At 44.7% G+C, this 26,915-nt stretch overlaps 1 protein-coding gene across 2 annotated transcripts in view; it reads left to right on the top strand.

Moving 5' to 3' along the window:
• The window catches only part of NUDC (nuclear distribution C, dynein complex regulator), a 90,896-nt gene that overhangs the window by 46,187 nt on the left and 17,794 nt on the right, over positions 1-26,915 (top strand). For both annotated transcript variants that reach the window (XM_069756743.1, XM_069756744.1), the window contains 2 exons: positions 6,735-6,818; positions 6,906-7,024. In XM_069756743.1, coding sequence (XP_069612844.1) covers positions 6,735-6,818; positions 6,906-7,024 — 203 coding nt within the window. The remainder of the gene's footprint in view (positions 1-6,734; positions 6,819-6,905; positions 7,025-26,915) is intronic.

Below are 26,915 nucleotides of genomic sequence, written 5' to 3'. Positions count from 1 at the left end.
GCTTATGAATATTGTAGAGGGGACATCCCCTGCACCCTGCAGATGAACCTTATGGGAACCAGAGGGCAGAGCGTCAGCTATGGCTATAAGTGGGGATTACAGCTCTAATTGCTATTGTTTGACCAAATAGATGACTGTGAGTCCCTAACAGCGGCATTTAAGTGGTTGTAACTGTGGCAGAATCTGGGCACACATCACTACCCCCTTCCAATATTAAAATATTGCGTTATAAACTAGACAAAATTAAATGGTCACAGGTTCAAATTCCCTTGGAGGAATAACACTATAACAGTAATAAAAATAACCTAAAATTAAAATCTCCCAACTTTTACCAACCTTTAAAATAACAAAAACAACATATTTGATATTGCTGCGTTTTTAAAATTCTGCACTATTATTTATTTTTAAAGGACTGACGATTCCATGGTTTTGTACATGTGGAAAGGGTTTACATACAAAACTCCTATGGAGTGCTAGAAGACCCTGCCCTCACAAGCTTTCAAGCTACAAGGTATTGGACAAGTAGACAGTAGGTCAAATGGTTGCAGGGGGATATTGTACGCTTTTGTGAAGAAGTGTGTTCCTCCGTCATTTCATTGGGTTATATCCTGCAACCTGGAGGCAGACACTAAAAATACAGCTTAGAAAAAAGCTGACTTCTCCCCAACAGGCTACACCGGACACCCAGCAATTCAGTTTAGCTTAGGCTAGGTTCACATTGCGTTAGTGGGTGTCCACTAACGGATTCCGTTACATGGCGCAATTAACGCTATGTAACGGATACATTAGCGCACCCATTGACCGCAATGTGCTAACGGATCGCTAATGCATCGCTAATGTATGCCATTTTTGCCATGCGTCAGCGATGTCCCGTTATTTTCGGACGGACCTTGAACGCTGCTTGGGCTAGGTTCACATTGCGTTATTGCAATCCGTTTAGCGCATACGCTAACGGAATGCGCTAACGCAATGTCCAAAAAGGGTGTGCTCCATTAATAACCACCTTTTGTTTCCTATCCCTGAGCCAGCTCTCAACCGACTTACACATATTTTCCCCTATCCCCATTATTCTCATTTTATGTATCAACCTTTTGTGTGGCACCGTATCAAAAGCTTTTGAAAAGTCCATATACATTACATCCACTGGGTTCCCTTGGTCCAATCCGGAACTTACCTCTTCATAGAAACTGATCAAATTAGTCTGACATGAACGGTCCCTAGTAAACCCGTGCTGATACTGGGTCATGAGGTTATTCCTCTTCAGATACTCCAGTATAGCATCCCTTAGACTGCCCTCCAGGATTTTACCCACAGTAGAGGTTAAGCTTACTGGCCTATAATTTCCGAGTTCAGTTTTTGTCCCCTTTTTGAATATTGGCACCACATTTGCTATACGCCAGTCCTGTGGTACAGACCCTGTTATTATGGAGTCTTTAAAGATTAAAAATAATGGTCTATCAATGACTGTACTGAATTCCTGCAGTACTCGAGGGTGTATCCCATCCGGGCCCGGAGATTTGTCAATTTTAGTGATTTTTAGACGCCGCCGCACTTCCTGCTGGGTTAAGCAGGCAATATTTAATTGGGAATTTTTATCACTAGTCATTTTGTCTGCCATGGGATTTTCTTGTGTAAATACTGATGAAAAAAAGCCATTTAGCATATTGGCTTTTTCCTCATCCACCATTTCACCCAGACTATTTTTAAGGGGGCCAACACTATCATTTTTTAGTTTCTTACTATTTATGTAGTTAAAGAATATTTTGGGATTATTTTTACTCTCTCTGGCAATGAGTCTCTCTGTCTCAATCTTAGCTGCCTTGATTTGCTTTTTACAGAATTTATTTAATTTTTTGTATTTATTTAATGCCTCCTCACTTCCTACTTCCTTTAATTCTCTAAATGCTTTCTTTTTGTCACTTATTGCGCCCCTTAAAGCTCTATTTAGCCATATTGGTTTCCTCCTATTTCTAGTATGTTTATTCCCATATGGTATATACTGTGCACAGGTCCTATCCAGGATGCTAATAAATGTCTCCCATTTTCTTTGTGTATTTTTGTGTCTCAGGATATCGTCCCAGTTAATTGCACCAAGATCCTCTCTCATGCATTGGAAATTTGCCCTCCTGAAGTTTAGTGTCCTTGTAACCCCTCTACTACACATCTTTTTAAAGGATACATGAAAACTTATTATTTTGTGATCACTATTCCCCAAGTGACCCCCAACCCTTATATTTGCTATGCGGTCTGGCCTGTTGGTTAATATTAGGTCTAGCAGTGCCCCCCTTCTTGTTGGGTCCTGAACCAGTTGTGAAAGGTAATTGTCTCTCATAGTTGTCAAAAATCGATTACCTTTGCTGGAACTGCAGATTTCCGTTCCCCAATCTATTTCAGGGTAGTTGAAGTCCCCCATAATAATGACTTCTCCTTGAGTTGCAGCTTCATCTATTTGCTTTACGAGGATATTCTCCATTGCTTCCATTATTTTTGGAGATTTATAACAAACCCCTATCAGTAATTTATTATTTTTTCCACCTCCGCTTATCAGCACCCACAGGGATTCTACATTTTCATTAAATTCACCTATATTATCACGCAGATGGGTTTTAAGGACGATTTTACATACAGACACACCCCTCCCCCTCGCTTATCTGTACGGTCATTTCTGAACAGGCTATAGCCCTGCAAGTTAACAGCCCAGTCATGGCTCTCATCCAGCCATGTTTCAGATATCCCCACCATGTCATCATTATGCTCCAACAACATTAGTTCTAATTCGTCCATTTTGTTGGCAAGGCTTCTGGCATTAGTATACATGCACTTGATGTTCCTCTCTGTACCTCTTCTTAAATTATTAACTGTTCTAACCCCACCCCCCCATGCCACCGCCACCCCCAACTTTCTTATTTGTGACCAGGTCTATCTGCACTATTTTCCCCTCCTATAAAATGAACACCCTCCCCCTCCCCCCCCCCAATTCCTAGTTTAAACACTCCTCCAACCTTCTAGCCATTTTCTTCCCCCAGCACAGCTGCACCTTCTCCATTGAGGTACAGCCCATCCATAGCGTAGAACCTGTAGCCAACTGAGAAGTCGGCCCAGTTCTGCAGGAACCCAAACCCCTCCTTCCTACACCAATTCTTGAGCCACTTATTAACCTCCCTAATCTCCCGTTGCCTCTCTGGCATGTGGTACCGGCAGTATTTCGGAAAATACCACGTTGGAGGTCCTTGCTTGCAGCCTAATTCCCTGAAATCATTTTTAAGGACCTTCCACCTACCTCTAACTTTGTTATTTGTGCCAATGTGCACCGTGACCGCTGGGTCCTCACCAGCCCCTCCCAGTAATCTGTCCACCCGATCCGCGATGTGTCGGACTCGAGCGCCAGGTAGGCAGCACACCGTTCGACGATCCCTGTCTTTGTGACAGATTGCCCTATCTGTTCCCCTAATAATTGAGTCGTCCACTACCAGCACCTGTCTGGCTTGCCCTGCTCTCCTATTTCCCTCCTTACTGGAGCAGTCACTCCTCCGGCTTCACAGTGGAAAAACGCGGCGAAGACGCATGCACAATGTGTGCACATAGCCTCGACGGATCCGTAAAAAAAAAAACAGACCCAGTGCATCTGTTTTTTTACAGTCTGCACAGGATCCGTGTTTTCAACATTTTGACGGATTGTGACTGATTGTAAAAAAACGGAAGTGTGAAAGAAGCCTTAGTGTCAAGTGCCCAGGTGTAGACTGTTGGTGTGGAGTCATATTTTTTATAAAATGTATTCTTAGTGCAGCCTCCCGGTGGAAGTACAGTAGTGTTCAAAATAGCAGTCCAATATGACTAACCAGATTAATCACTGGCTTTGGTATAGATTATATCACCACGTGTCAAACAATTTACCAGTTGGTGCAGTAGATTCTAAGAAAACTAACACTCGGCATTCATGATCTGCATGTTTTTGAGTCTGTGTATTAGAATAATTAATTGAAAGAGGGGGGTGTCCAAAATAGCACTGTGGAATTCAATTAGTGAGGCGGTCAATCATTCTGTGAAGAAACAGGTGTGACTCAGGTGGCCCTTATTTAAGGGTGAAGCCAGGACATGTTGTACATGCATTTCTCCCTGAAAGCCTGAGAAATATGGGTCTTTCGAGACATTGTTCAGAACAGTGTACTTTGATTAAAAAGTTGATTGGAGAGGGTAAAACCTATAAAGAAGTGCAAACAATTATACGCTGTTCAGCTAAAATGATCTCCAATGGAAAGCCAAACCAGAGAGACATGGAAGAAAACGGAAGACTACCATTCGAATGGATGGAAGAATAGCCAGAATGGCAAAGGCTCAGTTAATGATCAGCTCCAGGATAATCAAACAGTCTAAAGTTACCTGTGCGAATTATGACAGACGACGCCTGTGTAAAGCTACTCTGTTAGGCTACTTTCACACTAGCGTTTTCTGCAATCCGTCACAATGCGTCGTTTTGCAGAAAAAATGCATCCTGCAAAAGTGCTTGCAGGATGCGTTTTTTCCCCATAGACTTGCATTGACGACACATTTGCGACGGATTGCCACACGTCGCATCCGTCGAGCGACGGATGCGTTGTGCTTTTGCGGACCGTCGGGAGAAAAAAACGCTACATGTAAGGTTTTTTTCTCCTGACGGACCGCTTTTTCCGACCGCGCATGCGCGGCCGGAACTCTGCCCCCACCTCCCCGCACCTTACAATGGGGCAGCGGATGCGCCAGAAAAATGCATCCGCTGCCTCCATTGTGCAATGCAGCAAACGCTAGCGTCGGAATCTCTCCCCGACGCATTACGACGGGAGATTCCGACGCTAGTGTGAAAGAAGCCTTAGCAAAAAGTCCCCGCAAAGTCCGTGTTAAAAAAAAAAAAAAAAAGAACATGTACTGAAGCGGATACAATTTGCCAAATAACACATCAACTGGCCTAAAGAGTAATGGAGAAACATTTTGGGCACTGATGAAAGTAAAATTGTTTTTTTTTGGGGTCCAATGGCTGCAGACAGTTCGTCAGACGACCCCAAACTGCATTCAAGCCACAGTACTCGCTGAAGACAGTGAAGCATGGTGGTGCAAGCATCAATATATGGGCATGTTTCTCTTACTATGGTGCCGGACTTATTTACTGCATGCCAGGGATCATGGAAAAGTTTGCATATAGTAAAATACTTGAAAGAGGTCATGGTGCCTTACGCTGAAGAGGATGTGCCCTTGAAATGGGTGTTTCAACAAGACAACGACCCTAAACACACCAGTAAACGAGCAAAATCTTTGTTTCAGTCAAAAAAATATAGGTTATGAAGTGGCCAGCAAAATCCCCAAACCTTAATCCTATAGACTCGTGGGGTGACATAAAAAATTCAGTTTCTGAGGCAAAGCCAACAAATGCCAAAAAATTGTGGGATGTAGTCCAAGCAACCTGGGCTGGAATAACTGTTCACAGGCGCCAGAAGTTGGTTTGTTCTATGTAACATAGATGTGAAGCGGTTCTAAAAAAAAAAAAACTGTGGGTAACAACTGAATATTCACAGGAATGCTAAATCCACAAAAAATAGTACACATTGTGAGTTTGTAAAGACAAATGCAGACACTGCCCGATGTTCATTTTTTGTTTTCTGTAATGTTCCCAGTGCATGGAGATAAAAACTAGTATACAGATTTTGGTGATTAACTCATGTTTTTGAACGAACTGCTATTATTTTAAACACTACTATATGTATCCCATGTCCCCAATGAAGGCTATGAGAGTGAAGATTTTACAGTAAGTACTAAAATTCTTCATTTTCAGGGTATTTCTGAACGTTCCAAATGTGGATGATGATCGGACATTCTGATGATCTGAATTCAAGAGGATGGTGTATGCTTAGGAAACATCTTGGAGCTAGTAAAACATAATTATTTCGCCCATAAATTAAGAAAAACCATGAAAATGGCAGAATTGCCACTTTTCAGTCACTGTACCTATCCCACAAAATGTAATCAAAACAACATATGTACCCCAGATGGTATTAATAGAATATGCAATCCACCATGCAAAAAACAGACTGAGAAATTATTGGTAGTGAAGAGCGCAAGTGCTCATTACTCGAGTTTTCCTAGGGTTCTCGAGTATGCACCAAGTATCGCGGGTGTTCGATTCCACGCGACCGCATGTTTCGGGACTGGTAGACAGCCACAAAATGTGGGGATTGCCCATGTTTCAGGCAATCCCTGCATGTTTTGTGGCTGTCTCTCGGGAGCTTGGGTATGCATAGAGTATTGCGGGTGCCCAAGTGATATATTCGAGCACCCTAGGCAAACTTGAATAACAAGCTCATCACTAGTTATGGGCCTTAGAAAATGACAACACAAAACAATTTTTTTTTCTCCCTAAAAAAAAAATGAAAAGCTGTTTGGTATTTTTGGCCATTAACAAGCACAGCCTAGGATAATAACAAAATGAGCAAGGTAGCACCATCCGGAGTGGGAACACCTTGTGGTGGGATTGTACTTGCGCTTATTTGATCAAATTGGTGTTAAGCAAGTACCATATGTTGCATGTACAATTGGCATTTCCTCATTTAGTTTATTAAGTCTGGCCTTTTAATGTTCAGTTATGATGACGTGTTCTCTGAAGTAATCAGATTCATTAACTGCTTGGCCCCTTCTGTACTGCTAATCAGCCCATGGTTGGAAAAGCTGTTTGTTTCTTTGTTTTTCTAATCGCTAATCTTTTGCAGATCAATACTATGGAATGGTGGAGTCGTGTCATCAAGACAGAGCCGGAAATTAATACCAAGAAAATTAATCCTGAAAACTCTAAGGTGACTATGAAAAATAAAAGCCCAGGCATAAACTGAATCATCTGTAATGTTTCAGATCTCCACTCACCAGATGTATGTATATTCTAGCTCTCTGATTTAGATGGAGAAACACGCAGTATGGTAGAAAAAATGATGTATGATCAGAGGCAGAAATCAATGGGCCTTCCCACATCAGATGAACAGAAAAAACAAGATATCTTGAAAAAGTGAGTTACATTGGAGCTAAAAGCAAATGTTTTCTTGTGATTTCCACTTGTTTGTGCTTATTCAGAGATGGCAAAAATAGTTATTCGGTATTTGAAATGAGTATTGCCTGTTATATTACAGAGGGTTTCTGGTTTACAAAATCTATTTTCATATATCCTATGAGATGTTCTGCGTATCCTCCATTAGGCCCCCTTCACATGTATGTGTGGCATCCGTTTTTTTCATGAATGTCATACGTACCCATTATAACCAATGCTGCCGTGGGTTTGCATGGACTGTATGTCTGTGCAAACCACACAGAGACATATCTGTGTTTACCAGATGGCACTCTGATGACTCGCTGATTACATCTGTATTATATGCATGTGTGAACAGGGCCTTAGTCCGTCCAAGCAGACTAGTGACTATTTCCGCTCTTGCTCAGGTGACCGTGATGGTGGTGGCAGAGGTTACAGATTATTGCTTTAGGATCACCCCCCCCCCCCCCCCCCCCCCACGCAACAAAAATATTCTTCAAAGCAGACAACCCCATGTGCAGCATAGACAATCATACTATTTCAGATCCAAGGCTATGAAACTGGGACTATATAATTATTTATGGGGTAGCCCAGTAGCACTATATAGTGCTACACATTGATTGGAAATAGACAACATATAGGTGATGGTGTCAGCCGTTGAACCTCTACAATCTCATTGATCACCCAGCTCCTGTATCTACTATGAACGAAAGGACACAGCACCGTTCATATCACCTACTAGTCCCATGAGCACGTTCACTATAGTCACCTGTGGATGTATTTCCAATCATCCTAATTTTACTCTGTTTTCACACACCACCTTCCTGTCCTACTGTTGCCATCAGTCTTACCAGGGAAAATATCTTCCATCAATGTATGTCCGGTGAAGGTCATTAACATGGAAACGTCACATTTAAACACTGAATTGGATGACATAAATACATTATATCTTCATCTATTAGTGTTCAATTTTTCAATACCTATACCAATTTTTTTTGTCACATATTGCACTTTGTGACACTAGTTATTATTATTATTATACATTTTTATAGCGCCATTTATTCCATGGCGCTTTACATGTGAATACGGGGCAAATATAGACAAATACATTAAACATGAGCAAATAAAAAGGCACACGGGTACATAAGGAGGGAGGACCCTGCCCGCGAGGGCTCAGTCTGCAGGGGATGGGTGATGAACCACTAGGAGAGGGTAGGGCAGGTTGTACGGCGGTTCAGTAAGTTCAGGATCACTGCAGGCTGTAGGCTTGTCGGAAGAGGTGAGTTTTCAGGTTCTTTTTGAAGGTTTCTATGGTAGGCGAGAGTCTGATGTAAGTAAAAGAGAAAAATGTTCCAGCTTCTTGATAAAATGTAAAACTTTAATCCATCATATAAAATAGTAGAAGACACACTCCTGGGACAATGCCATGTCACAAGTGAAGAAAGCTACGCGTTTCGACCATACGGTCTTTGTCACGGCTGATCTACTCAGCAGTCCATCCAGTATAAGAAGGACTGACCTACCAATGGAAAGGTAAAAGAAAAAAAAAGGGGGCTCACCTGACCAAGAGTACTTATAATCACAAAAACATATAAACCATTGCCAGATTCTTTAAGAGTAACGGGCATTGAAAAAATAAAAAAACCTCCGCGGGGAGGAGACATGCATAGGTCTTTACTCACACGGGAAGCCTTTTGGATGTTTAATTTGGGTACTAGATTTCCGCATGGTTTGAATAAAAAGAGTGAACTTATGTTTCACTATTAGATATGGTAAATTGCAGTGCAGGCACAGATTCATGTATTTATATATTGCATGTTTTTTAGCCTTTTTTTTGTGTGTTTTTTTCTGTCTCTTTTTTTGTATTTTCATATATATGGGATTTATTGTATCTTACCATTGTATATATATGTATATTGTTTATATTTTTTGGAATATCTGGCAATGGTTTATATGTTTTTGTGATTATAAGTACTCTTGGTCAGGTGAGCCCCTTTTTTTTTTTTTTTTTCTTTTACCTTTCCATTGGTAGGTCAGTCCTTCTTATACTGGATGGACTGCTGAGTAGATCAGCCGTGACAAAGACCGTATGGTCGAAACGCGTAGCTTTCTTCACTTGTGACATGGCATTGTCCCAGGAGTGTGTCTTCTACTATTTTATATGATGGATTAAAGTTTTACATTTTATCAAGAAGCTGGAACATTTTTCTCTTTTACTTGGATCTGCACTACGTCGAGTCAGGACGAAGTTCCGTGCTCCTTGCACATATCGGTGAGCTGGCTTTTTTCTTTCTTTGAGAGTCTGATGTGTTGGGGTAGAGAGTTCCAGAGTATGGGGGAAGCACGGGAGAAGTCTTGGATGCGGTTATGGGAAGAAGAGATGAGGGGAGTAGAGATGGAGGTCTTGAGAGGATCTTGAGGTAGGTACCGGGAGACCATGTCACAGATGTATGGAGGAGACAGGTTGTGGATGGCTTTGTATGTCATTGTGAGGATTTTGAACTGCAGCCTCTGGGTGATAGGAAGCCAGTGAAGGGCTTGACATAGGGGAGAGGCTGGGGAATAGCGGGGAGACAGGTAGATTAGTCGGGCAGCAGAGTGTAGGATGGATTGGAGTGGTGCCCGAGTGCTAGAGGGGAGTCCAGAGAGTAGGAGATTGCAGTAGTCGAGGCGGGAGATAAGGGCATGCACTAGCGTTTTTGTGGTGTTGCGGTTAAGGAAAGCACAGATCCGGGAAATATTTTTGAGTTTGAGACGGCAGGAGGAGGCAAGGGCTTGGATATGTGGCTTGAAAGAGAGGGCAGAGTCGAGGATCACCCCGTAGCACCGGGCGTGTGGGACTGGGGAAAGTGAGCAGCCATTGACATTGATGGATAGGTCTGTTGGAGGGGTAGAGTGATATGGGGGAAAGATGATGAATTCTGTTTTGTCGATGTTCAGTTGTAGAAAGCGAGCAGAAAAGAAGGCCGAGATAGCAGACAGACAGTGTGGGATTTTGGTAAGTAAGGAGGTGAGGTCAGGTCCGGATAGGTAGATCTGCGTGTCATCAGCGTTGAGATGGTACTGCATACCGTGGGATTCTATGAGCTGTCCCAGGCCGAAAGTATACATGGAAAAGAGTAGGGGTCCTAGAACAGAGCCTTGAGGAACACCGACTGACAAGGGGCGAGGTGAGGAGGTGGTGTGGGGGAGGGAGACACTGAATGTTCGGTCTCTCAGATATGACGAGATCCAGGAAAGGGCCAAGTCTGTGATACCAAGAGATGAGAGGATTTGTAGCAGAAGGGAGTGGTCCACAGTGTCGAAGGCAGAAGACAGGTCCAGGAGAAGGAGGACAGCGTAGTGTCGCTTGCTCCTGGCAGTTAGTAGGTCATTGGTGACTTTAGTTAGGGCAGTTTCAGTTGAGTGATGGGAATGGAAGCCAGATTGTAACCGATCAAAGAGGGAGCAGGAAGAGAGGTGGGAGGACAGTTCAAGATGGACGTATTGCTCCAGCAATTTGGAGGCATAAAGGAGAAGAGATATCGGGCGATAGCTAGACACAGAGGATGGGTCGAGGGAGGGCTTTTTGAGGATGGGTGTGATCTTGGCATGCTTCAAGGATGAGGGGAAGACACCTGTTGTGAGTGAGAGGTTGAAGAGGTGCGTTAGGGTTGGGATGAAGACTGTGGAAAGGTTAGGGATGGGGTGGGACGGGAGTGGGTCGAGCATGCAGGTGGTGAGGTGTGATCTTGACAGAAGGGTGGAGAGCTGATCTTCTGTCATGGTGGAGAAGCTGGTTTTGAGGAGCAAGGTTGAGCAGTTAAGAGGGGCAGTGGGCGCTGTGGGCCAAAGCTTTCTCTGATCGTATCGATCTTCTGTTTAAAGAAAGAGGCGAAGTCTTCAGCAGAAATGAGGGGGGGAAGGAGGAGGTGCTGGGGGACGGAGTAGAGAATTGAAAGTGTTGAAAATCTGTTTAAGGTTGTGAGACAGGGAGGATATGAGAGATGAAAAGTAAGTTTGTTTTGCGGCAGTGAGCGCAGACTTGAAGCTGGCGAGGGACTGCTTGTATGCAGTGAAGTGGTCGGAAGAGCGGGATTGCTTCCATCTCCGCTCAGCCACCCTGGAAGCCCGTCTCAATTCTTTGGTCAGGCTGGTCAGCCAGGGCTGCCTGAGTGTACGAGTTTTGCTATGCATGAGCGGGGCGGCCAAATCGAGTGTTGCTGTTATTGTGGTGTTATAAAAAGTGGCAGCAGCATCTGTGTTATGAAGGGAGGCTATGTCTGTAAGAGGGAGAAGGGACTCAGAGCAGCAGAAGCCTTTCAAGTGACCCCTTAATTGGAATTTAAACCTCTCTGGGAATTCATCTACAGGAGTAGTGCTGATTTTAACTATGGGCAGTTTCCAGAAACAAGTACGTAGTGGAAGTTGCAGAGTGAATATGCAAATGTACCATTGTAGTGACCCTTACATTGTGCCCAGCTTGTACCCACGCCCCTTTTTGAAGAAGCATTGTTGCGAAACAGTGCTCGTGGGACAGGACACAGCATCTTCCCCTGGAAGCAACAGCATGCCCTCTTCAGGTAATACCTTGATATACCATTTAGTCACAGAATATATCTGGACTGTTTGCTGCAGGGAGATGTTTGTAAGGGAATATGTATGAGGCTATATATGGCAATTGGATACTCACTAGCCCTTGTACCCTCCTTAGTTATCTGCATAACTACTTGCATAACTTTGTCCTAAAGGCGCCACAAGTAAGGAGGTTCATTTGGGACCCTGTTGTGAATTCTGTGGTCGAGCTCCCTCCTGTGGTCACAAGTGGTACTTCGGCTGATTCTGTCTATGGGCTTCCGTTGGTGGATGTGAGTGGTACTGCGGCTTCTGAGTTTCCTTCCTCAGGTGATGAGGTTAAGTCGTTAGGTGCTGCTCTATTTAACTCCACCTAGTGCTTTGATCCTGGCCTCCAGTCAATGTTCTAGTATTGGTCTTGCTTCCTCCTGGATCGTTCCTGTGGCCTGTTTGCCCAGCATAAGCTAAGTTCTGCTGGTGTTACTTTTGTTTGCTATATTTTCTGTCCAGCTTGCTATATTGGTGTTTCTTGCTTGCTGGAAGCTCTGAGACGCAGAGGGAGCACCTCCGTACCGTTAGTCGGTGCGGAGGGTCTTTTTGCCCCTCTGCGTGGTTGTTTGTAGGTTTTTGTGTTGACCGCAAAGCTATCTTTCCTATCCTCGGTCTATTCAGTAAGTCGGGCCTCACTTTGCTAAATCTATTTCATCTCTGTGTTTGAATTTTCATTTTATCTCACAGTCATTATATGTGGGGGGCTGCCTTTTCCTTTGGGGAATTTCTCTGAAGCAAGGTAGGCTTATTTTTCTGTCTTCAGGGCTAGCTAGTTTCTCAGGCTGTGCCGAGTTGCATAGGGAGCGTTAGGTGCAATCCACGGCTACCTCTAGTGTGGTGTGATAGGATTAGGGTTTGCGGTCAGCAGAGTTCCCACGTCTCAGAGCTCGTCCTATGTTTTTGGTTATTGACAGGTCACTTTGTGTGCTCTGAACTTCAAGGTCCATTGTGGTTCTGAATTACCTATTCATAACAGGACCCACAGCGGTTTAGTCTCCACTGCTATTTGCCCTTCTATACCTTCGGATACCTGTAATCCTTTTCCCTTCTAATAACTGTGTCTCGGTGCAGGCCTTTGTTGGATGTTTTGCTGTCTCCTTCCCAATTTTCTTGGAGGTAATTTCTTCACTCCCCTGCCTTTCATATTTTAATTCTTGTTTTTATACATGCAACAAATAAAGATTTAATTTTTATCACTCTTCTCTGCTTTGGGTCACTTCCTACTGTTATGGCACAAATGCATACCAGTGTGGTAAAATAACCCATAAACTAAGTAGGCTTTCGTTGCTACAGTAATGCCAAACATGGTCACTTACTGCTGTTTAGGCTCATGGCGGGGCTCAGATTTCAGAGCGCAAATTTTGCTGGATTTCTTTTGGGAGGAGCCATGTCGCTTCTCTAGAGCCGTTTTGCTACCAGTACTGTGTAAAATCTTTAGATTTGTTAACAGATGATGGACCTGAGTGTGTGGGAGGGGTGTGGGGTGCTTTTTGTGGATTGAGTTGAAGCTTTTATTGGTACCATGTTGAGGTACATAACATTTTTGTGGTCTATAGGCTTGTGGTCCGAAATCACTCTCGGGAGATATTCTATCCCACAGATCATGCGCATCATTTCCTAGTGCTAGGTCAATCCTGGAAAGGGAACCGTGGGTTGCAGAACAACAGGAGTAGCAGACTACATTCTCATTCCTCACTCTCCAGAGGTCCACCATCCCCAATTCTGTCATATAATTCCCAAACGTCGACAGTTTTTTAGTGCCTTTGCTTAAACCTTTCTTATACCTGTCCCGCCCTTCATCCATCACATTGGCATCTCCAATAATTTACATTGGTAATCCCATACCCCGTTTATACAATTCAAATATTTCTTGTACCTTTTCCCCAGAATATGGGGGTGGGAAGCAGGGCCGTATTTGCCACTAGGCACTTGAGGGCACTTGCCTAGGGCGGGACGATGCGGGGGCTGCAGCACCTGAGCAAGTTTTTTTTTTTTTTTTTGTTTGTTTTTTATCATATAAAAGTCCGGGGTCACCTCCCGACTGCCTGCCTCCCTGAAGACGTCATACTCGCCCTACTCCAACGATGCCTTGTCTCAGCGCCGGCAGCTCGTCCTGTGTTAGCGGTCACGTGGTACTGCTCATTAAGGTGATGAATATGGACTCATATTCATGACCTTAATGAGTGGTACCACGTGACCGCTCATGCAGGAAGAAGGTGCTGCGCCGGGACAGAGATGGAGGGATGTGGGAAAGGTGAGTATGACAGCCAGGGAGGACTGGGGGAGGATGAAGGAGCGCGGGGAGCCGAGCCATGCATACAGGAGGGGAGGGGAGATGAGCCATGTATACAGGATGGGGTGTGTGAGATGAGCCATGCATACAGGATGGGGGGTGTGAGATGAGCCATGCATACAGGAGGGTGGGGTGAGATGAGCCATGCATACAGGAGGGGAGGGGGGTGAGATGAGCCATGTATTCAGGAGGGGAGGGGGGAGATGAGCCATGCATACAGATGGGGAGGGGGATGAGATGAGCCATGCATACAGGATGAGAGGGGGGTGAGATGAGCCATGCATACAGGATGGGAGGGGGTGAGATGTGTGGCCATTATACAGTATGGAGCATCATGTGAGGTCATTATACAGTATTGAGCATCATGCGGGGTCATCATACAGTATAAAGCATCATGTGTGGCTATTATACAGTATTGAGCATCATGTGGGGTCATTATACAGTATGGAGCATCATGTGTGGCCATTATACAGTATAGAGCACTGTGGCCATTATACTGTACGCAGCATCATGTGTGGCCATTATACAGTATGGAGCATCATGTGTTGCCATTATACAGTATTGAGCATCATGTGGGGTCATTATACAGTATGGAGCATCATGTGGGGTCGTTATACAGTATGGAGCACTGTAGCCATATTTTTTGTTTTGTTTATAATTGTTTATGAAACCGTGTGATCAGCAGTACTAAATGGTGTGGATATGGGTGTGACTAGTTGTGAAATGGGTGTGGTCAGAGGCATGGCATGGCCTAAAGTTTGCTTATTACAGTGATGAATATGCAGCTCCACCCCTATGGGAGGTGGAGCCGCATATTCATCACTGTAATGTGCGGCACAACGTGACCGCTCATGCAGGAAGAGCTGCGACGCTGAGAGGAAGCAGTGAGGGAGCTGGGTAAGTATTTTAATGCCAGCGGGCGGGCGCACAGGGGGAGAGAGGGGGGAGATTACCGGGAACTTTATTTTAACAACAAAAAAAAATGTAAAAAAAAATTTTTTCATTCCTTCTCTCCAGCGAACGCTGCTGGAGAGAAGAAATGAATGGGGCTTCAGCACCACAAGCTGGGGGGACAGCGCCTACTGTAGCGCTGTCTCCTGCACGGCACACGGACTGCACACGGAGAGCATCCGTGTACGGTACGTGTTTTAGACGGACACATTGATTTTAATGTGTCTACGTGAGTCAGTGTCTCCGGTACGTGAGGAAACTGTCACCTCATGTACCGGAGCCACTGACGTGTGAAACCGGCCTAAGGCAGCATCATCTTCATCTCCAGAATCTTCCTTTCACTTCCTCCTTCTTTGTTAGCTGTGAGCTTCTGCCTATTTAAGTTCAGCCACTTAGTGGCTTCTTCTGTTGTTGGAAAAAAAGTGAACCGCCCCCAGGGCTACAACCCTTAATTTCGCCGGGTATAGAGTAGAATAAATAAGTTTCAAATCTCTCAATCTCCTTTTTAACAGCTCCATAACTCATCCTCTGTTTTTGCACCTCAGCCCAGTAATCTGGGTAAATGGAGATCTTCTGGCACATGTCCTCAGCTGCACGAGCACTCCTCAATATGGCATCTCTGTCCCTATAGTTCAGAATCGTAGCAAGGATAGTACGAGGGGGAGAACCCGGCGGGAGAGGTTTCATAGGAACGCGGAGCGCCCTTTCCACCACAAATAACTTAGACAGGTTATCAGCGCCTATCTTGCCCTGGAGCCATTTTTCAATACATTTTGTAGGGTCATTTCCTTCAGTCTTCTCAGCCCCAGGGATGCTTTGCGCGAAGGACCTTTGTGATGTCATGGTCGCGTGACCGCGATGTTATCCCAGGTGATTCGCGCAATGCATCCCTGGGAACAGAAGCCGCCACATGCACCGCTGAGAGGCAGGAGGACTCCGGGAGGCCATCAGAAGGTAAGTATATCCTTATTTTTCATTTTAATTCTTTTTTTTTTTCTTTACATGAATATGGATCCCAGGGTCTGAAGAAGAGTCTCCTCTCCTCCAGACACCGGGTACCATCTGCACATGAAGCGCTCACTTTACATATGGTGGGCATAGCCACATGCGTACAGTGAGCGTTTCAATGCAATCCTATGGCTGAGGAATCGCCTCGATTCCGCAGAAATAATGATCATGTGCAGATTTTACCACTATGCGATTCCACAGCAGGAAAATCCGCAGCATGGGCACAGCAACTGCGGAATCCCACAGGATTGCATGGGAATGCGGTTTTTAACCCCTTTCTGACCTTAGACGTACTATCCTGTCGAGGTGCCCTGGGCCTATCTGACCCTCGACGGGATAGTACGTCATATGCGATCGGCAGCGCTCACGGGGGGGAGCGCCGCCTATCGCGGCCGGGTGTCGGCTGCCTATCGCAGCTGACATCCGGCACTATGTGCCAGGAGCGGTCACAGGCCGCCCCCCCGCACATTAACCCCCGGCACACCGCGATCAAACATGATCACGATGTGCCGGCGGTATAGGGAAGCATCGCGCAGGGAGGGGGCTCCCTGCGGGCTTCCCTGAGCCCCCGCAGCAACGCGATGTGATCGCGTTGCTGCGAGGGTCTCCTACCTCCTTCCTCGCTGCAGGCCCCGGATCCAAGATGGCCGCGGCATCCGGGTCCTGCAGGGAGGGAGGTGGCTTCACAGAGCCTGCTCAGAGCAGGCACTGTGAAGCCTGCAGTGCTGCATGTCAGATCGGTGATCTGACAGAGTGCTGTGCAAACTGTCAGATCATCGATCTGTGATGTAAAAAAGTTTTTAAAAATTTTTTCCAAATGTGTAGAGAAAAAAAAAAAAAAATTCCTAAATAATGAAAAAAATATATATATATTATTCCCATAAATACATTTCTTTATCTAAATAATAAAAAAACAAAACAATAAAAGTACACATTTAGTATCGCCGCGTCCGTAACGACCCCACCTATAAAACTGGCCCACTAGTTAACCCCTTCAGTAAACACCGTAAGAAAAAAAAAAAAAAACAGGCAAAAAACAACGCTTTATTATCATACCGCCGAACAAAAAGTGGAATAACACGCGATCAAAATGACAGATATAAATAACCATGATACCGCAGAAAACGTCATCTTGTCCCGCAAAAAACGAGCCACCATACAGCATTATCAGCGAAAAAATAAAAGTTATAGTCCTGAGAATAAAGCGATGCAAAAATAATTATTTTTTCTATAAAATAGTTTATATCGTATAAACGCGCCAAAACATAAAAAAAGATATAAATGAGGTATTGCTGTAATCGTATTGACCCGAAGAATAAAACTGCTTTATCAATTTTACCAAACGTGGAACGGTATAAACGCCTCCCTCAAAAGTAATTCATGAATAGCTGGTTTTTGGTCATTCTGCCTCACAAAAATCGTAATAAAAAGCGATCAAAAAATGTCACGTGCCCGAAAATGTTACCAATAAAAACGTCAACTCGTCCTGCAAAAAACAAGACCTCACATGACTCTGTGGACCAAAATATGGAAAAATTATAGCTCTCAAAATGTGGTAACGCAAAAAATATTTTTTGCAATAAAAAGCGTCTTTCAGTGTGTGACTGCTGCCAATCATAAAAATCCGCTATAAAAGTAAATCAAACCCCCCTTCATCACCCCCTTAGTTAGGGAAAAATTAAAAAAATGTATTTATTTATTTATTTATTTCCATTTTCACATTAGGGCTAGGGTTGGGGCTACAGTTAGGGTTGGGGCTACAGTTAGGGTTAGGGTTTAGATTACATTTACAGTTGGGATTAGGGTTAGGGGTGTGTCAGGGTTAGAGGTGTGGTTAGGGGAGTGTTTGGATTTGGGTTTCAGTTATAATTGGGGGGTTTCCACTGTTTAGGCACATCAGGGGCTCTCCAAACACGACATGGCGTCCGATCTCCATTCCAGCCAATTCTGCGTTGAAAAAGTAAAACAGTGCTCCTTCCCTTCCGAGCTCTCCCGTGTGCCCAAACGGGTTTACCCCAACATATGGGGTATCAGCGTACTCAGGACAAATAGGACAACAACTTTTGGGGTCCAATTTCTCCTGTTACCCTTGGGAAAATACAAAACTGGGGGCTAAAAAATAATTTTTGTGGGAGAAAAAGGATTTTTTATTTTCACGGCTCTGCGTTATAAACTGTAGTGAAACACTTGGGGGTTCAAAGCTCTCACAACACATCTAGATGAGTTCCTTAGGGGTCTAGTTTCCAAACTGGTGTCACTTGTGGGGGTTTCTACTGTTTAGGTACATTAGGGGCTCTGCAAACGCAATGTGACACCTGCAGACCATTCCATCGAAGTCTGCATTCCAAATGGCGCTCCTTCCCTTCCGAGCCCTCCCATGCGGCCAAACAGTGGTTCCCCCCCCCCCCCCCCCCACATATGGGGTATCAGCGCACTCAGGACAAATTGTACAACAAATTTTAGGGTCCAATTTCTCCTGTTACCCTTGGGAAAATAAAAAATTGGAGGCGAAAAGATAATTTTTGTGAAAAAATATGATTTTTTATTTTTACGGTTCTGCATTATAAACTTCTGTGCAGCACTTGGTGGGTCAAAGTGCTCACCACACCTCTAGATAAGTTCCTTAGGGGGTCTACTGTCTGTCCCCGGCGCTCTGCTTCTCTGCTCTGGCTGTGAGCACAGCGGCCGGAAAGCAGAGCGGTGATGTCACCGCTCTGCTTTCCGGCTGCCCGGCGCTCACAGCCAGAGCAGAGAAGCACAGCGCCGGGGACAGACAGCGGTAGGTAAGTATGTAGTGGTTGTTTTTTTTACTTTAACGATGGTAACCAGGGTAAACATCGGGTTACTAAGCGCGGCCCTGCGCTTAGTAACCCGATGTTTACCCTGGTTACCGGCATCGCTGGAGAGCTGTCTGTGTGACAGCTCTCCAGCGACCAAACAGCGACGCTGCAGCGATCCGGTTCGTTGTCGGTATCGCTGCAGCGTCGCTTAGTGTGACGGTACCTTTAGGGTCAGTACTATTACAGAGATACAAGATTTTATGTAGTTTTTATGTTTTGATACTATCACAAACAAAAGAGTTTTGCGTCACCATATTTTAAGGTATAAGTTTCCTATTTTTCTACCAAGTCATGGGAGCGCTTGTTTTTCACGGGATAAGTTGGTGTTTTAATTATTATTTTGGGGCACAACATTATTATTTTTTTTTTTATCACTTTATATTCTGATTTTTGGGAGGCCGAATTATCAAAAACAGCAATTTAGGTTTGTTTTTTTGACATTCACAGTGTAAAAAAAACTGCGTCATTCTTTGGATCAGTATTATTACAGTGATACCACACTTATAATTTGTTTTGCTACTTTACATAAAACAATGATACCGATATAGTCTCATGCGGCATATCAGAAATCTTAACAAGAACCATGACGAAGACCATACATGAATGCAAAAGTGAACTTTATTTAAAAAAAAAAAAAGAGAAAATATATATATATATCTACTATATAAAGCTGAATGTGTGTGTGTGTGTGTATGTGTGTATGTATGTATGTCCGGGATTGGCATCTGCACCGTCGCAGCTACAGCCACAAAATTTTGCACAGTCACACGTCTAGACCCTGAGAGCGTCATAGGCTATGTTGTGAGGTGAAATTTTAACCTCGCGCTTTCCAATTCACCAAACAATTTTGCCCCTATCTACATAATGAGGAAAAAGTGAATGCAAAACTAGGCTCACGCAAAACTCGCCACACGTGCAAAACTTGCACACGCGGAAAAATTGCCACATGCACAAAAGTTGCAACACATGCAAAAGTTGCCTCACACAAAACTTGCACATACTCAAAACGCACCACACATAAAACTCGCCACGCGCAAAACTCGCCAAGCACAAAACTATATATAATTTCAAGTACAGGGTTACAAACCAAACAAACGGAAAAATGGGCATGACAGTTGCAGACCTCAAGGGATAGCAGAATGCAGATGGGCATACATGAAGAAATAAGTTGATGAATGAAGTGGTGTGTATATGTGTGTATATATATATATATATATATATATATATATATATATATATATATATATATATATATATATATATATATATATATATATATATATATATAATGTATATACAGTACAGACCAAAAATTTTTATACACACCTTCTCATTTAAAGATTTTTTTGTATTTTCATGACTATGACAATTGTACATTCACACTGAAGGCATCACAACTATGAATTAACACATGTGGAATTATATACTTAACAAAAAGTGTGAAACAACTGAAATTATGTCTTATATTCTAGGTTCTTCAAAGTAGCCACCTTTTGCTTTGATGACTGCTTTGCACACTCTTGGCATTCTCTTGATGAGCTTCAAGAGGTAGTCTCTGGGAATGGTCTTCCAACAATCTTGAAGGAGTTCCCAGAGATGCTTAGCACTTGTTGGCCCTTTTGCCTTCACTCTGCGGTCCAGCTCACCCCAAACCATCTCGATTGGGGCGTGGCCTAGCAGGAGATGTGAGAGGACGCTTGCCGGACCTCTCCCGCTGCCCGAACGGAGATTTAAGTGATTCTGAAGGCGCCGCCGAACGCCAAACACCGGAGGAGCAGCTCCTGAGTGGCCGGGGAGCAGGGAGAGCGAAAAGCGCGCTGCAGGAGCCGGGGGAAAATGACGCGCAAAAGGCAGAAAGAAGCCGGGGTGGCCGGCTGCACGCGCTCCCAAGATGGCGCCAACAGCGCAGCGGAGGAGGCGGCAAAGGCAGGCGCTGCTTACCAGAAGCGGCTAGAAATACTAGCAAAGCTGGAGCAGTTTGCCAGAACAGAGGAGGCAGGACGGATGATGCAAGGAGCTGAAGGAGAGGTGACAGGAGGAGCAGTGGACTCAGTGGAGCAGACGGGTGAGCAGGCTGGGGCACAGAGGGAGGTGGTGGAGAGCGAATCCTGCTTAGCACCCACCATAACACCAGCCATAAGCAATGCCCCACTAGATAAGGGGGCTGGGCTGGCCCTGGATTGTGCAGCACAGCTGGGAACTGTATGTATTGATGAGGCTGCGGAGCCGACCCTGAGGGACATTTTCTCTGCTATATTGTCTTGCAAGACTGCTTTAACAACCCTAACTGCTCAGGTGGATGGCCTGAAGGGGGAGGTCTCCTCGTTTCGCTCAGCCATGCACAAAATGGAGGGGAGAGTTGAACTGTTAGAGGAACGTGTAGGGGGAGCGGAGGACCAAATTGCCGAAATGACTAAAAGGGAGAAAAAATACATCCAGCGCATTTCAGAGTTGGAGCTTAAAACTGACGATCTGGAGAACCGCTCACGTAGGAATAACTTGAGAATTGTTGGTGTGCCTGAAAAGGCAGAAGGAAACAACCCCACGGAATTTATTGAAACATGGTTGAAAACTAAGGTGGGAGGAGATAGTCTCACTAAGTTATTCGCGGTTGAAAGAGCGCACAGGGTGCCGTCCAGACCTTTGCCCCCTGGATCCCCTCCAAGGACTTTTCTGGCTAAAATCCTGAATTATAGAGACCGAGATATTCTGATGAGGAAGGCCAGGAATATGGAGGAATTAACCATCGATGGAAATCGAGTATCCATCTATCCTGACTATTCCACAATTGTGCAGAGGCTTAGGATGAAGTTTGGAGAGACTAAAAGACGTCTGCGTGAACTGGGCCTGGCTTATTCTATGATGTATCCGGCAAAACTACGCGTGGTGGCTATGGATAAGGTCCACTTTTTCCAGAGCCCTGAGGAAGTGTCACACTGGTTGGATCTGAACGCGAAGCGTATTGAAGCGAAAGGGAACCGCTGAGGAGGATCAGGAGTGATTTTCTGTCTAAAGTGTTCATCTGACAGAATTAACTGAGCTACGGGTTCACTGTGACAGAATACTGGAGTAACTTGTTTTGAAGGACTAGTGCGCTTTGGTTGTGTTCGGCGGCGCAACTGTTTTTACATTATGTTTCAGATGGGCGGGGGGAGGGGAACGACTGTTGGATAGTGGGAAATTTATTGTGGGTGAGTGTCGGCTTCTAAGTCACTGGTAGGAGTGTTAGTACGTTCCCCTTTTTCTCATATAGAGAGGGAGTAGGAGTTTTGTGAGGGAGGAGGTTATTGAGGGAGGGAGAGGTAAGGTTTAGGTTAATTTGTAATAATGAGGGATGGGGGGGAGGTTTGGGGGGGGAGGGGTCAGTTTAGGGGAGGGGGGAAGAAGATCAAAGGATGGGAGAAGAATATTTTCATTGTTTGGCAATATGATGGGAGATAAAGTTAAAATTTTGAGCTGGAACATTAGAGGTCTATCAAACAATACAAAGCGTACGGCGATTTTGCAATATATCTTGAAACAGAGGCCCTCGCTGATATGCCTTCAGGAAACCCATTTAGTAAAAGAAAAAGTGGATATACTGCATAAAAGATGGGTGAGGAGGGCGTACCATGCGACGTTCTCGAACTATGCTAGAGGGGTGTCGATTCTGGTGCACACGAACGTACCGTTTGAGGAGGTGGAGGTGACGATAGACAGTGATGGACAATATGTATTCCTAGTGTGTAAAGTATTCGCTAAATTGATATGTGTAGTGTCGGTATATATTCCTCCACCGTACTCGGGGAAAAAACTGCAGGAAATTCTTAATATAGCCGGTAGATGGGGAGGAGTTCCTTTGCTTATATTGGGAGATGTCAATAACATTATTAACGATCACTGGGATAAGGGTCAACACGCACAGCTGAGGGCGGAAGGGAATGAGACAGCGTTTGGTAGTTATTTGAAAGAAGTAGCATGGAGGGATCTGTGGAGAGTCCGTAACACTGACACGTACTGCTTTTCCTGCTATTCGGCGACACATGGCTCGTTGTCTCGCATCGATTTGGCCCTGGGCAATGAAGGAATGGACGGGCTAGTGGAGAAGGTGGCGTATATGGCTAGGGTAGTCTCGGACCATAGTCCGCTTGTGGTAACACTGAAAATTGAAAGCCTGGGGGAGATAGCTAAGCGGGGGTGGAAAATTAACCCTTTCTGGTTGCAAATTCTGGATATGGGAAAGATAGGGGAGGAGCTGGAGGAGTTCTTTCTAATTAATAAAGGTAGTGCAGCGAAATATGGGGTGTGGGATACCATGAAGGCATTCTTGAGGGGGATATTATTTAGAGAGATATCTAGGCACAAAACACGAACAAGGGAATCTGATAAAGCGATAATGGAAGAATTGAAGGTAGCGGAGGCTGCATTGAATGATCTGCGCTCACAGGACACCATAAAACGTATGAAGTAGGCTCAGGAGGAGGTGAATAAGTTACACTTACGTAGAGCAGAAAGGACAAGGAATTTCCAAAGAGAGGCATTTTATGCGGAGGGAGAGAAAGTGGGGCATCTGCTGTCGGTGGTGGCATCGGCGCAAAGGGAATCGGCACATGTACATGCCCTAGAATTGGAAAATGGCAGTATTGTTACACAGGGGGCCCAAATTATGGAAGGATTTAAGGGTTTTTACAGCAAACTATATACATCACGATTGGAACAGGGAGAAGAAGAAATTGACAGGTTCTTAGAGGTGGCAGACTTGCCTAGAATAGAGACAGAGGATAGAGACTGGTTGGATAGGCCGTTTACGGTGGAGGAATTGGAGGGGGCCTTGAGGTCCATGGCGGGAGGGAAGGCGCCGGGGGCGGACGGCATTCCTGTCGAAATATACGGCAACTTTGCTGAGGAGCTGATGGCTCAGTTGTTGGAGGTCTTTGAGGAGTCACTGGAGAGGGGTATATTGCCTGATTCCATGAGGGAGGCCATTATTGTGGTCATCCCCAAACCAGACAAGAACCCAAGATTGCCGGAGTCATATAGGCCGATATCACTCCTAACGACAGATGTCAAGATTCTGGCTAAGGCCCTGGCGAACAGGCTGACCCGGGTGATAGAAAAAGTGGTTCATTCGGACCAATCAGGCTTTATGCCTAATAAATCAACTGCCATTAACTTGAGAAGGCTATTTCTTAATATGCAAATACCGGCTGATAATGCTGGCAAGAGAGTGGTGGTTTCCCTCGATGCACACAAGGCCTTTGATAGTATAGAATGGCAATACCTGTGGTCGGTGCTGAGTCGTTGTGGGTTTGGGCCAGTCTTTGTGTCATGGGTGAGACTCCTATACTCCTCTCCGGTGGCCAAAATCAGGGTGAACAATATGATGTCAGACAGCTTTCAGCTTTTTAGAGGTACAAGGCAGGGGTGCCCGTTGTCCCCGCTGCTGTTTGCTTTGGCGGTGGAACCGCTGGCAGCGACTATCAGACGGTCTCAAATGGTGAAAGGGTTTTTATATGGGAAGATGGAGGAAAAAATCGCCTTATATGCAGATGACATACTGCTTTTCCTTGAGAGCTCTGGGGAACCACTAAGAAATGTAATAGCATTAATCGAGAGATTTGGGCAAATTTCAGGGCTAGTTATTAATTGGGACAAATCGAGCGTTATGCAGATAGATAGAGAAGTGGATTGTACAAGGGAGGTGGAAGAAGATACAAAATTAAGGGTGGTCACTCAGTTTAAATATTTGGGGATGCAGGTAGCTCTTCCCTTAACTAGATTTGAGGAACTTAATCTCGAGCCTTTAGTAACTAAGATACGCACTAAGATCTCAGCTTGGAGTAAGCTAAATTTGTCAGTGGTAGGAAGAGTAAATCTCCTTAAGATGGTGGTGATGCCTCAGATCCTGTATGTCCTACATAATTCTCCGGTATGGATCCCGATGAGAACATTCCGTAAGCTGAAATCGATATTTGGAGAGTTGGTGTGGGGAAAGAAGAGCCCGAGGATTAGGCAGGAGACTTTGCAGAGACCCAAAGATGAGGGGGGGCTTGCGTTACCCAACCCATGGTTATACTTTCTGGCTGCACAGAGCCAACATCTTAGGGGATGGGGGAAAGGGTTAGTGGAAGAAATGGGTCACAGTAGTCTGGTGCATATTAGCGGGGTATGGCCCTTGAGTTTGGGTCTGGAATCAGGACTATTTAGGAAATTGGGGAATGGCTTTCCCACCATGAATTTAATTCATAGAGTATGGCAGATGCTGAAGCGTATTAGGGGAATTGGGGGCTTCACGGAATTTTCACCTATCTGGGATAACTCATCTCTTCAAGAATTTAACCATATGGAAGGAATGGGAGAATGGAGAGAAAAGGGTATTAGGCTATTAGGACAATTGATTCACAGTGGGAGTCTTAGATCTTATGATGCGCTTCGGCAGGAATTTCAGTTTCCGGGATTAAAATGGTATCAATATAGGAGAGTTCAGCACGCTTTTCAGGCACAGAGGAAGAGGGGGCCCATAGTGGTTCAGAAAGATCTCATGTTAGACTGTATTCTAAATAACAATGGAACAAAGGGGGCTATATCGGAAGTATATGGGGATTTACTACACACATTCTTGGAGGATTACCCGATTAAAGCTAGAGGAAAATGGGAGGCCGAACTGGGGGAAATAGACGATGACAAATGGGGGTCTATTCTGGAATACATACCTAAATTGTCAATGAGTGAGCCTGGGAGACTCTCGCAATTGTATGTGGTTAATAGGGCCTATAGGACACCTGACTTGTTGTTCAAAGCCGGAGTGAGATTGGATTCTGAGTGCCCTAGGTGCACTCAGACTGAGGCGGGTATGCTCCACATGTTGTGGGTGTGCCCCAGGCTCTTTTCATATTGGGTAGCAGTGTTGAACCAAATTGGAGTGCTTTATGGATGTGCGATTCCCAGGGATCCAGTGGTTTGTATACTTGGGTATGTGGAGGAGTTGTCGGCCGATGAAACTGCCAAAATGGCAATAGCTAGATTGCTCTTCGTTGCAAGGAAAGTGATTGCGAGATACTGGATTAGGGAGGAACCTCCAACCAGACGAGAATTTACCGCACAGGTGAATCATATTGTCCAGCTCGAAAAAAGCATTTATACCAAGAGGAATAGGATGGGGTTTTTTCAAAAGCTATGGCAGCCATGGCTAAATGGGAATGATTAAGAGGTTGTGGTAAATAATGTTAATAATACAATTTGTCTGTAATAAAAATGATCTTCTTGGGGAGGAGGGGGGAAAGTTGGGGTTGGTTATCTGAAGGAGGGAGGGGGGAGAAGGGGTATATTTTCTTGTTAAAATGAAAAACACAAATGCACTTTGTTGTATGAATAGATAACATTTATTATGTTCAATAAAAATTTATCTGATAAAAAAAAAACCATCTCGATTGGCTGAGGTCTGGTGACTGTGGAGACCAGGTAATCTGACGTCTCACCCCATCACTCTCCTTCTTGGTCAGATAGCCCTTACACAGCCTGGAGGTGTGTTTGGGGTCATTGTCCTGTTGAAAAATAAATGATTGTCCAACTAAACGCAAACCGGATGGAATAGCATGCTGCTGCAAGATGCTGTGGTAGCCATGCTGGTTCAGTATGCCTTCAATTTTGAATTAATCCCCAACAGTGTCACCAGCAAAGCACCCCCACACCATCAAACCTTTTCCTCCATGCTTCACGGTGGTAACCAGGCATGTAAAGTTCATCCGTTCACATTTTCTGCATCGCACAAAGACCAAAGATCTCAAATTTGGACTCCTCAGACCAAAGCACAGATTTCCACTGGTCTAATGTCCATTCCTTGTGTTCTTTAGCCCAAACAAGTCTCTTCTGCTTGTTGCCTGTCCTTAGCAGTGGTTTGCTAGCAGCTGTTTTACCATGAAGGCCTGCTGCACAAAGTCTCCTTTTAACAGTTGTTGTAGAGATGTGTCTGCTGCTAGAACTGTGTGGCATTGACCTTGTCTCTAATCTGAGCTGCTGTTAACCTGCAATTTCCGAGGCTGGTGACTCGGATAAACTTATCCTCAGAAGCAGAGGTGACTCTTGGTCTTCCTTTCCTGGGGCGGTCCTCATATGAGCCAGTTTCTTTGTAGCGCTTGATGGTTTTTGCCACTGCACTTGGGGACACTTTCAAAGTTTTCCCAATTTTTTGGACTGA

This window comes from Ranitomeya imitator, chromosome 3 (genome assembly GCF_032444005.1).
Source record: "Ranitomeya imitator isolate aRanImi1 chromosome 3, aRanImi1.pri, whole genome shotgun sequence".
NCBI lineage: Eukaryota > Metazoa > Chordata > Amphibia > Anura > Dendrobatidae > Ranitomeya > Ranitomeya imitator.
The sequence above is the reverse complement of the archived record's forward strand: the minus strand, read 5'-3'. Positions and strand labels throughout refer to the sequence as shown.